Source organism: Cavia porcellus, unplaced genomic scaffold (genome assembly GCF_034190915.1).
Source record: "Cavia porcellus strain 051 isolate PalLab524CR breed Dunkin Hartley unplaced genomic scaffold, mCavPor4.1 scaffold_4, whole genome shotgun sequence".
Classification (NCBI taxonomy): Eukaryota; Metazoa; Chordata; class Mammalia; order Rodentia; family Caviidae; genus Cavia; species Cavia porcellus.
In genome coordinates, this window is record NW_026947487.1 from 120,263,571 (window position 1) to 120,274,815 (window position 11,245).

General features: G+C 59.4%; 2 protein-coding genes across 3 annotated transcripts; one reads left to right on the forward strand and one right to left on the reverse strand.

The window, feature by feature from the left end:
* The first annotated feature begins 3,537 nt into the window (after positions 1 to 3,537).
* Cdt1 (chromatin licensing and DNA replication factor 1) lies at positions 3,538 to 8,113 on the forward strand. Of its 2 annotated transcripts, none has more exons than XM_013145975.3 (10): positions 3,538 to 3,870; positions 4,292 to 4,429; positions 4,508 to 4,659; positions 4,955 to 5,152; positions 5,239 to 5,384; positions 5,522 to 5,622; positions 5,879 to 6,067; positions 6,340 to 6,489; positions 6,564 to 6,765; positions 7,179 to 8,113. In XM_013145975.3, the coding sequence occupies exons 1-10, from the start codon at positions 3,658 to 3,660 to the stop codon at positions 7,340 to 7,342; spliced, it is 1,653 nt and encodes a 550-aa protein (XP_013001429.2). In that variant the 5' UTR covers positions 3,538 to 3,657; the 3' UTR covers positions 7,343 to 8,113. The 2 variants fall into 2 exon arrangements, with proteins under 2 accessions (XP_013001429.2, XP_003460960.3); XM_003460912.5 differs by having other exon boundaries at positions 3,539 to 3,870; positions 4,295 to 4,429.
* Positions 8,114 to 8,195: 82 nt separating this feature from the next.
* Aprt (adenine phosphoribosyltransferase) lies at positions 8,196 to 11,224 on the reverse strand. Its single transcript, XM_003460906.5, has 5 exons — positions 11,060 to 11,224; positions 10,840 to 10,946; positions 9,631 to 9,764; positions 9,340 to 9,418; positions 8,196 to 9,236 (listed from the first exon to the last, which is right to left on the reverse strand). Exons 1-5 carry the CDS (start codon positions 11,137 to 11,139, stop codon positions 9,094 to 9,096), a joined length of 543 nt encoding a protein of 180 aa, XP_003460954.1. The 5' UTR covers positions 11,140 to 11,224; the 3' UTR covers positions 8,196 to 9,093.
* Between the last annotated feature and the right edge of the window lie 21 nt (positions 11,225 to 11,245).

Genomic DNA, 11,245 nt, shown 5'->3' on the forward strand with positions numbered 1-11,245 from the left:
TACTTGAGTGTAGGTAAGATGGTGGTGACAGTGGTAATGGTGGCCATGGTGATGGTGGTGGTGGTGGCCATGCCGATGGTGGTGGTGGTGATGGTGGCCGTGGTGATTGTGATGACAGTGATGATGCCAATGATGGTGATTATGGCAGTGACAGTGGTGGCTGTCCTGTTCTCAGCCTGGTGAACAGCTAGCTCTCAATGCCCTGGCCTGTAATTGGCCCTAAGAAGCCAATCACCTGGAGAGCACTCGTAAGTACTCTTGAGTTTCTGCAGGGCACAATCCACAGACGTGGCTTCTTGGCAGTGCTGGAGACTGAACCCAGGTCCTTAATGCTAGGGAATCCCTGTACCACTGAACCACATCCCCAGCCCCATAGACCTGGATTCTTGGCCCTCTGCCATTGGGTCTCCCCTGGAGGACACCAGCCAGACCACATCCTCCTGGCATTTCACATCCACAGCCAAGGGGGCCCTGTGGGACCTGGACCAGCAAAGGGCTTTCATCCTCGAGGCTCTGTATTTCCATTAGTGTGGCCTTGTGTGGATTTACCTTGGTGACCATGCTTTAATCACGGGTACTTAAGTTAGAAGAAAAAATAGCCAGAGGCAGTTTAAGCAAAAGAGGCAAACGTACGGGGAAACAATCAGTCACTTCATAAACCTCTAGAGCACCACGAAGAGGGGCCAGGTGTCCCAAGAACCCAAGTGGGAGCCGACTTACAATGGCTGGGGCTGGCAGTTTCCGTCTGTCTCCGGGCCACATGCTCATTGCTGTTCACTCTCTCCACACACACAGGTGGCCATGCTAGGGGTGTGGGCCCCAGAACAGCACCTGATGGGCTGTGCACCTCTTGCCCAATCAGCTGTGACAGGGGAAGTGGCCTCAGGACCCCACCGCTGTGGCAGAACAAGGCAGTTTTCTGAGGCGTCTCCAAAGCTAAAGTCACCCCAAAAGACCTAAGCTCTAGGGTGGACATTACAGACACAGCAGTTTGTGTGGCTGCATCCTGAGCCCTCAGGATGAACACGAGACCAGAGCACTGAGGCAGGTCCATGGGGCCCTGTGGCACCAGGTGCCCCCCTTCCTGCTTGCTCAGAAGCAAATGCCAGCCACACCCTAACTCCTAGGCTTCCACTGCTTCTAAACCCCAAACCCCACAATGGCCAGATGCATCTTAGTCTTGTTTTGGATTCTGCAGGCCCCTGTGGATGGGCCACAGACCCAGTTCATCTGAGCTTCTCAGGGCTCTCTGCATCTTGTTGTGTGGGCCCAGGTCTGCAAGAGCAACGGCAGCCCTCCTGCCCTCTCTGGGGGCCTAGGCTCGTGCAGCAGCAGTGGCTAGCAGAGCTGTGCCTAAGGCACTTCATGCACAGCACTGGGAGCCCAGGGCAGCACTCTGCTCCAGCTGGAGGGGGTCCAATGAGAAGCTGCTGGCGTCCTGGATTCCGAGGCCCCTGGCCAGCTTATCTCTGTAAGTCAGGGGCTGGCCAACGGTGCAGGCCAGGAGCCAGATGCTGAAGGGCTGCTTGCGATTAGGTCTGGCTGTCTCTGCCTGATTTCACAAATGTGAAGCAGGAGTAGGGGGCCACCAGGTCATGGGGAGAGAAAACTCCCACCAGCCAAAAGATGTCCAAGGTCCTCTATGGAGTGACTGTTTCTATTCCATATGCTCCACAATAGCCCTGCAATCTTTTTTTTGAGACAGGGTCTCACTTACTATGGAACCCAGACTAGCCTCAAACTTGTGGTGGTGATCCCCTGGCCTCAGCCTCCCGAGGGCTGGGGCCATAGTATGTGCCACAGCACCCAGCAGCTCTTTACAGTCCACATTTGGAGCACCTGCCTCCATGACCCTCCGATCACTTTTGGCAGCCTTTCAGAAAAGCCAATTTCCATCTGAGTAGGAATAACGCAGTGTTCATCCACAGCTAAAGAGACACAGAGGGTTCCACCAACAGCAGAGCAAGCCCAGGTCTGCAGGGTCTGCTGGGAATGCGGCTTACACCTATCAGGCTCTCATTGGGGTCACCATGCTCTGTGCTCTTTGCCCTTTCCCAAAAGGCACCTTTTGGGCCAACTTTGTCTTGCTGAAGGTTGGCTACAACTCACAGTTGAGAAATACACTGATTCAAAATATTGTCTTGAAGATTTTAAACTTACAAATTGAAAGAATTTCACATTAAGCACTTACACTTAGTACCTGGATACCATTATTAATATTCGGTAATTGCTTTTGTCACATATTTGTTTACCCATTCTGTTTGTTTTGTTTTTGAGACTAGTTCTCAACTATGTAAGCCAGGCTAGTCTCCAAACTCTTGGCAATCTTCCTGCCTCAGCCTCCCAAGTGCTGGAAATACAAGCCTGCAAGCCTGGGTATCCATCTAATTTGATGCATTTCAGCATCAGACAAAAGTCACTTCTAAACATGCTTCTGTACCCATGTCATTGGAGTTTTTTCTAGTACTGGGGGTCAAATTCACAACCTTGCGCTTGCCAGGCAGGCACTTAACGCCTCTGAGCTAAATCCCTGGCCTCACTGATTGGAATTTAGTATTTGTTTACAGTTGAGTTTATATGAAGTTACATAGTGAAATATGCAACTCTTAATAGGCCCTCGAGTCTTGATAAATCCACACTAGCTGGCCTTAACACGGCCATTTCCATCACCCCAGAAACTTTATGCTCCTTCCAGGCCAACTCCTGTTTTTTTCTTTTTTTAGGGGTGGGGAAAGGTTGGGGCTCCAACCTGGGCTCTCGCCCACGCTAGAGCAGCATTCCACTCTGAGCCACACCGGCAGGTATTCCTGTTTTAATAAACACGGTTTATGTGGTGACACAGAACACACATCGAAACTTTAACAAGGCAGTAGCCCTTAAAAGCGCCGAATTCAATCTTACACTTCACTGTCTTTTGGTTTTGTCTTTCTAGCAAGCGGTCCTTGAATCTCCGGCCTCTCACAAGCTAGAAAAGAGCTCCACCACTGAGGCACACCTCGCTCCCACAGATCTTTATAAAACGGCCCGCCCCCCTTTCCAGCGGTCACAATCGCCCGGCTTCTCATACTTGCGGCTATTTTGCAAGCTACAACAGCAACACCCAGCTGACATTTTTGTTCCCTTTTTGCTCTGGATGAGCACAAGTCATGCCCTTTACAGAAAACGCTGCGAGGTGGAAGCAGAAGCTCCCTTGGCACTGCCCTTCTCCTCCGGGGGCGGCTGGCGCGGGGGTCTGGAAGCCTTGTCTTTTCAGACTGTTCTGGAGGCAGTTTCATTACCCTTCCTGGTCGGGAGCCCTGTAGCCGGATCATTCCTGCTACTTGGCCGGCGTTCGCGCTCTGGCAATGACCGCGTGTGCGCTCCCACCCAGGGCTGCACACCTACCACCCGGACGGGGCTCTCGGCGCATGCGCGGCTCAGTGCGCGTGCGCCCGACGGATCCATTTTCCATCCCTGCCTTAGGCCTGGTGGTGCAGCCCGGGAAGGCCGAGGTCTGCGCATGTGCGGTCGGCTTTGGGGCCCTGTCACTAGGGCGCATGCGCTGGGAGCGGCCAGTGTTACCCTGGGCGCACTGCCGGATGGTGCGTCCCGGATGGGGCGGGGCGGATAGGAAACGGCGCGAAACCTGTGCGAAACCGCGCGTAGTCTCATCTCGCTATGGCGCAGAGCCGGGTCACCGACTTTTTCTTGTGCCGCCGCCCGGGGTCGGTGGCTCCGCGGATCAAGGCAGCCTGTCGCACCCCGAGCCCCACCGGACCCTCGCCCGCCCTCGCCCCGGGCAGCAGTCGTAAGCGCGCCCGCCCGGCCGTAGCGCCCGGGGTTGAGCAGCCCGCGCCGCCCGCGCGCCGGAGACTGCGGCTGCGGGACGCGGTGAGCAGGAGCCCGGGATGCGGGAACCGGGGCCTTCGTGCTGGGACCAGGGCGCAGGAGCGCCGAGGCGGCGGGGCGGCCCCCGCTGGTGCGGCGCAGTGGGGGTCCCAGCCCGCGGGGCTGCGGGAGTGGTGAGGATTTGGGCTGCGGCTCCTGAGGTCGGGAGATGCAGGAAGGTCCGAGCCATTAAGTACAGGCTGACAGAAGCCACAGTGCCAGAAGGGTAGGCGAGGGATCAGTCTTGGGGGGGGGGTCACCAGAGGCATGAGCAGGCGATGTGGCTTCAGCAGGGGGCTTTGTACCAGGAGGAGGCCCCCCCCCCCCAGCCTCCGTGGCAGGCTGGTTGCTGAGGACACGCTGCGATTCAGCAGGCCGGGTGCGTCCTGGGCGTTCTCAGGCTCACCTGCGGTCTTCTTCCCAGCAGGATTCCTGTCCTGGTTCCCCCACACCCCCCAGCCCTCCTGCCTGTCATTTGCTGCCCAAGAAGGTCAAGAAAATCTCTGCCCCTGCCCCTGCCCCTGCAGCTCGGCGGTCTGTCTGTGCAGCCCCACCAGACAAGGTGAGGAGGAGACTGGACCAGGGCAAGTGGGGCGGGAAGATGGCAGGGCTGCTGGCCTGACATGCCCTCTGTCCTCAGGTGCCCTCAAAGGACACTGTGTCTGAGCTTCAGGCATGCCTCCAGCGGGCGCGTGAGCTGGGTGCATGCGTCCAGGCACTGAAGGACCGGGCTCAGGAGGTTGCTGAGGAGCCCAGCTCTCCGGAGGCCACAGCCCCTGCAGAGCAGCCATGGTGAGTCCTGAGCTGCTGGCCAAGGACCCAGTGGAGACCAGGCTGGTGGGAGGCATGGCCCGGCCAGGGCACTCGTGCACATCCTTCCTCTGACTAAGGGTTGTCATTCCTGAGGCAGGGGTGCCTCTGGGCCCCTTCCCTGGGGCTGCTTCCCCTGGGCCTGGTCACCCCAAGGTTTTGTGAAGGGTGTGTACTTTTGAGACCCTGGTTGAGCATCCCCAGCCACAGGCCCTGCTGCTGGGAGCTGAAGGAGGTGTGTGCCGGGGCTTGCTCTGAGACTGGCTCCCTCTGACAGTGGCGAGAAGGTGCCCGCCTACCAGCGCTTCCATGCTCTGGCCTTGCCTGGCCCGCCGGGTCTCGTACTGCCCTACAAGTACCAGGTGCTGGCCGAGATGTTCCGTAGCATGGACACCATCGTGGGCATGCTCCACAACCGCTCCGAGACAGTGACCTTTGCCAAGGTCAAGCAGGGAGTCCAGGACATGATGCGCAGGTGAGTGTCCTACGGGGAAGCTCGGCCTGCTCTCCTGTCTGCAGCTGGCCCTGCCTGGTTTCTTCTGACCCCGTTTCCTGCCCTAGGCGCTTTGAGGAGCACAATGTGGGCCAGATTAAGACAGTGTATCCCATGTCCTACTGCTTCCGCCAGGAGCGTAATGTCCCCACTTTCAAGGACAGTGTCAAGAAGTCTGATTATCAGCTCACCATAGAGCCGCTGCTGGACGGGGGTGAGTACTGGTCTGGTCTCAGCTCCATGGAGCTCACTTTCCTTCACCTCAGTTTCCCCACCTGCGAGCCCACATGTTCTGAGGAGGGGTTGCTGGGGTGGGCCTGGCCAGGGCTCAGCCTGGACTCTTCCCCACAGAGGCCGGCGGCCCCACCCCCCAGCTCACAGCCTCCAGGCTGCTGCAGCGGCGGCGGGTCTTCAGCCAGAACCTGGTGGACCGGGTCAAGGAACATCACAAGGTGAGCAGCTGGCTGGGCCCCGGCACTGTAGCACATTGGCTCTGCCAGTTCTGCTCCTTGTGCAGCCCTTGTGGCCCTGTTCCGCCTGGCCACATGGGCTGCCACCTCCCTGCACAGTGGGCTGGTGAGCTCAGGACTAGACTCACATTCTTGGGTAGCATTGGGTAGCATTTCCTCAGTGCCACCTCTGTGCCAGGCAGTGTGTGCCCTTGCCTGGCAGAGTCACCCAGGTGGTCCCCTGGTGCTTCTCCAATAGGCCTTCCTAGCTTCCCTGAACCCCCCCATGGCCGTGCCTGAGGACCAGCTGACACGCTGGCACCCGCGCTTCAATGTGGACGACGTGCCCGATATCGAGGCAGCCGAGCTGCCCCAGCCGCCCACCACGGAGAAGCTCACCACTGCCCAGGAGGTGCTGGCCCGTGCCCGCAGCCTGATGTCGCCCAGGGTGAGATTGGCCTGACCCTGACCCCACCCCTTTCTTCTGGGGGAGTGAGGTGGCTCCCTGGGGACCAGACGCCACACCTGGCTCCTTCTGGGTCCGTAGCCCAGAGAGGGACGGATCCTTGCTCACTAGCTGTCCCCCCACCCCAATTCTGCGTCCCCCAGGGGCTTTCCCTGAGCACTGTGCTGAGCACTGGGCCTGGAGAGCCGGGTGGGGCTGGGGCACAGCCAAGGCTGCTGTGCAGCACTGTGACTTCTATGTCTGTCCCTCTGCAGATGGAAAAGGCCTTGAGGCATGCTGCTGTGTGTGCAGCAGAGCCGAGCAGCCCTGGGTCCCCCAGCCAGACACTGCCAGCCACCCCTGCCAGTCCACCCACCATCTCTCCCAGCACGCTGAAAGGCGTGTCCCAGGCCCTGCTGGAGCGGGTGAGTCCACAGGGACAGGGACGGGTGGGTGCTAACGGTGACCACTGCTACTGACCTCCCCTTGCCTGCTGCAGATCCGTGCCAAAGAGGCCCAGAAGCAGCTAGCACAGATGACACGGCGACCAGAACTTGAGCTGCGGCTGCAGCGGCTAGAGCGGCTGCCTGAGCTGGCACGTGTGCTGCGTGGCATCTTTGTGGCTGAGCGCAGGCCTGCACTCACCATGGAAGTGGCCTGCGCCAGGATGGTGGGCAGCTGCCGAGCCTCGCTGAGCCTGGGTATGTGCAGGTCAGGGTGGAGTCCTGGGTGGGCATAGCCCTGTGCCCTGCGTGGACTCGGTCTGTTCACCTGATGCCCATGGGCTTCACGTTTGGGCTCTGTGGCCTCGATACCCTGAGCTCCTTCTAGCTCTGCAGCTTCCCTGAATGGCTTCCTCGTGGCCTCATGAGCCCATTGTCCCTGTGGTCCTTGGTACAGAATCCTGACCTTAGTGTGTGCTGCTCTCACCAGGCCTGCTTGAGGCTTTTAGGGCTGGGGACCCTGCTTCGGGTGTTTGGACTCAGCTGAGTCCCTTGCGTCTGTCCCCTTTCTCAAGGGCACTGCCTGGGGACGCCCAGGCCCCTTGAAGTGGTGCACACAGTAGGCTGGGCCAGGGTCTATGCAACTCATTCCCACTCTCCCGCCGCTGCAGGGGAGATGGAGAAGCACCTGCTGCTGCTCGCTGAGCTGCTGCCTGACTGGCTCAGTCTGCACCGCATCCGCACTGACACTTACATCAAGCTGGACAAGGCCGCCGACCTGGCCAGCGTCACCGCACGGCTGGCCCGACAGGCCCGCACTGAGGAGGGGCAGTGAGCTGACCGTCACAGGTGGATGCCAGCACCCAGGGCGCTTCTTTCACTCCTATCACTAGATGTCCCCATCCCTGAGGGCCACAGGTAGCACAGCCTGTGCTTCCTGCCAGCGTGGACTCCTGGGTCTCATGCAGTGTGTTAGTGTTGCATTTGTCCCTGTGTGGCTCTGTCTGCTGCCCGACTGCTCTGTAGTCCTTGGGCACTGCCCCAGGCAGGGAAGGGGCCCAGTACCTGGCGGGCTGCACAGGAAGTGGTGTGCAGGGCTGGCAGAGTGGTTGGCAGTGCTGCCCCATCCACGTCCTGATGCTGTAGCCTGTGAACTGTGATCTCTTGGTGGGGGACCATGCTTGCAGGGCCTATTCTAGGTCCGGCCCAAGGCCAGGCTGAGTTCAGCTGAGATCAGAGAATACCCAGAGCTCCTGCCCCACTGCACTCAGATCTCTTCCTGTGACAAATGCCCTGCCAGCAGGCGGTGGCCTCTGAACATGCTGGCTGGACAAAAGACGAGGTTCTGGTGGCAGCATGAAGCAACTCTCCTCTAGAACGATGCTAACTGATTTTCTAGGTTTTATGCTAAAATAGCCTGTAAAACTTAAACTTTAGATTTTTTAAACAGCATTAGAGTAGGATCCACTGTGGGTCTGGTTTGTTCACTTCTAATTTAACTTTTAAACTTCAAGTTACCTGCAGCCTTGCAAGAAGAACCTGTTTTCTCATCTTACCGGCTTTTTATAAAATAAAGCCCGAGTCATAAATAAAGTTTTGTTCCCAAGACCACTGCTTTGGAGTGCTGTTACTGCTATAGTGGAGACCAGATCCTGTGTCTTTTTCTCGCTGAGACAAAATGCCCAAAGTCGAAGGAGGTAAGGTTTATTTGGCTTACAGTTCAGAGAAGTTCCAGGCCACGAGTGGGTGGTTCATGGCAGTGGAAGTCAGCAAGGCAACAAGGGAAGGAGGCAAGCCTTTCTGCCCCTTGTGTTGTATGTCGTCTACTGGGACTGGGGTGGTGCCACTTGAGGCGGCAGACAGCCAGGGATCCCCCACCCTTCATCCCAGCATTGCACCACGAGGCAGCCACACTGTAGACCAGCTGCCTCTGAAAAGGCTTCCATCTGAACCTGTGAGGCTTTGGGGGGACACGTAGACACAAAACTGGAGTAGCATCCTGTATGTGGGCTGTGGGGCAGTGCTGAGTTGAGACGACGATAACACTGGATTACCCAGGTGGCCTGGTGTCAAAGATCTCAGGGGACCCTCAGATTGGGCAGGAACACAGGCTCTGCAGGAGGAACTGGCCTGCCAGACAGACCACCAAGTGCAATCACTTGTTAGGCTGCAACGGGAGACCAAGTGACACAGACCACACGGCTGCGAGTCCCATCCCATCTGCTCCCCTGTGGAATGGGCTCCCAGCCTGTCCTGTCCACCCAGGAGGCACAGGCACGAAACAGGTGCAGAGCACTGCCCTGCCAGGAGCTGTCCTGGCTGGGGCTCCCATCAGGAAAGCCAAGCTCTGTTAGCATCTGGGTCTACGCTATGGTACCAGAGGGTAATAGCAAGCGGGTGGGTTAGCAAAGCTGTCTCCTGATTCTGTCAGGCTGTGATATTTGGCAGAGCCCACAGGAGGCTGCAGACACTGGTCACTCTACCAAGGATCTCTTTCTTCAATGGGTGGAAATGACAGAGCTGCAGCCATTGGCCCCTACAGGTAAGGCACAAGGTGAACCGTTTCTTGTCCAGCTGAAGATGGTGTCACTCATACTGCAGCAGGGAGAAGAAGGGGACTGGCCCCAGCTTCTCCCGGCCCTTGAGTGAGGTCAGCTCCACCAGGGTCACGCATTCCAGCACCTCGGCCCCCAGCTGGCCCAGGAGCTCACAGGCTGCGCACATGGTTCCTGGGTGGGGGCAGGGAGGTTGGTGAGACAGGGAGGCACCCGCAGCCTCCTGCCCCAGCGCTGTGACCCCTCCCAGGCCCACAGCTGTCCCAGAAGCACTCACCACCAGTGGCCAGCAGGTCATCCACCACGACTACCTTCTGGCCGGGCTCCAGGGCATCTTTCTGGATCTCCAGCTCAGCCTGCAGACAGGAAATGAATGCTGTAGAGCCTGGGTGCTGAATGCAGCCCTCCGTGGGCCTGGCTCTAATCCCCCCTGACACCTGATTGGTGTGGAAATCTAAGCTTCCAAGTTTGCTGCAACCACAGCTGCCCCACTTGTCGGTCCCAGATGCTCCAGGGGCTGAGGGCCCCTGGCCCTGTCCTCCTCTGGTGGCCTCGCCTGTCCACTCACCTTCCCGTATTCCAGTGCATAGGAGGTGGACACAGTGGGGCCGGGTAGCTTCCCACGCTTCCGGATGAGCACACAGCCCAGGCCCAGCTCTTGGGCCAGTGAGGGGCCAAACAGGAAGCCTCTGGAGTCCAGGCCTGGGGGGTTGAGGAGGGGGGCGTTGGGCTGTGGCTGGTGGCATAGCAGCATGAATAGGCCAGGCTGGAGGAGCAGACAGCCACCACAGTGACAAGGGGCACCCAGTGTTGTCCACCTTGGGGCCCAGTGGATCCAGTGAACTGAGACTGTAAGTGGCGGTAAGTCACCTGAAGTCACCCGACCTCTGACAGCACAGGCCCACAGTGGACAGCAGTGCACAGACACCCCCGCCACTCCTGCTGCAGTGCTTGCTCGGGTGTCCCTGTCAAAGTGGAGGCCGAGGCAGCCTGGCCATCTCCAGAGTGGACAGGGCTACAGTGGGCTTGCTGGGTGCACCTCACACAGCCGATTTCATGGGAGGTCTGGCTGGAAGAAGGGTGGGGGAGGGCCCCGCACAGCAGTGGTTCCCTTGGGGCAGTGAGCCTGGCCAGGCTGGGACAGAGACACCTCCTCTTCCTTGCTTCCTCCTGGGTGCTAACTCCAATGTGGGGCAGGAGGCTCCCCACCGTGCGCACAGCCTCAAGGATCTCTCTCTCAGAGATCCTTGGGTCCCGGGCCTAGACCACAGCTTAGTATGCTTGGACAAGGGGAATAGGAAGACAGTGGGGAGGGCGGAAGGGTGGCCCAGGGAAAGACCCTGAAAGGGGTCAGGCCAGCTCTGGGCAGTGCAGCCAGGAACCTAGAAGTCTGCAGGGGGCCTCGGACCAGCACGCCTTTCTCAGAGGGAGTGGGGGAGCAGTCTAGCCCTACAATCCATCCAGGCCTCCCAGACCCTCAGTGGTCCAAAGCCTTGCCCCAAGCACCGCGAAGCCCACAGAACCTGCCCTGCAGTACCAGGCCAACACCCTCGACAGTCGGAAGAAGAGCTGACCAGGGCATTCGGGCATGGGCAGGGCCAGCCCCAGCAGGAAGAGGGAGACCAGACGCCAGAGGTAGGAGATCAGAGGTCGGAGGTGGGGTAAGGGTCACCGATTCGCTGAGGACTCCAGGAAGGAGCGGCGGGGGGGGGGGGGCGCAACGAGGGGACGGGCACGGAGGAGTGGGGTGGACACGGCGGGGAGGAAGGGCACTGGCCTGCGATGTAGTCGATCTTGCCGCCGTGCGCTGTCTTCAGGTGGCCGGCCAGCAGGCGGATGCTGGTGCGGAAGGATTCGGGGTCCTTCAGGAGGGGCGAGATGTCCCTGCACAAAGACAGGCTGGTGACTCGGGCTGGCCGGGAGTGCAGCCCGCCGGAGTCCGCGCAGAGCCTAGAGCCACCGCTCGAGCGGCACCGCGGTGCAGGCCGCGTCCACACCTAAAGTTCACGCCGGGGATGGGGAAGTCGGGGAAGCTGCGGATGCGCCGGGAGACCAGCTGCAGCTCGGAATCCGCCATGACGGCGTGTGTGAGCGGCCTGGGCAAGGGTCGGGGAGGGCGGAGCCTGGAGCGAGGGCGGGGTCGGGTCCAGTGGGGCGGGGCCTGGGGCGAGGGCGGGGCCAGG

Excerpts from the sequence above, each read along its gene's own strand:
- Aprt (XM_003460906.5), bottom strand. The coding sequence starts at position 11,139 with ATGGCGGATTCCGAGCTGCAGCTGGTCTCCCGGCGCATCCGCAGCTTC. Across the intron at positions 10,947-11,059 it reads ATCCCCGGCGTGAACTTTAG|GGACATCTCGCCCCTCCTGA; the intron begins GTGTGGACGCGG and ends GTCTTTGTGCAG. Across the intron at positions 9,237-9,339 it reads TGACCTGCTGGCCACTGGTG|GAACCATGTGCGCAGCCTGT; the intron begins GTGAGTGCTTCT and ends GCCCCCACCCAG.
- Cdt1 (XM_013145975.3), top strand. The coding sequence starts at position 3,658 with ATGGCGCAGAGCCGGGTCACCGACTTTTTCTTGTGCCGCCGCCCGGGG. Across the intron at positions 6,068-6,339 it reads GCAGCCTGATGTCGCCCAGG|ATGGAAAAGGCCTTGAGGCA; the intron begins GTGAGATTGGCC and ends GTCCCTCTGCAG. Across the intron at positions 6,490-6,563 it reads CCCAGGCCCTGCTGGAGCGG|ATCCGTGCCAAAGAGGCCCA; the intron begins GTGAGTCCACAG and ends TGCCTGCTGCAG.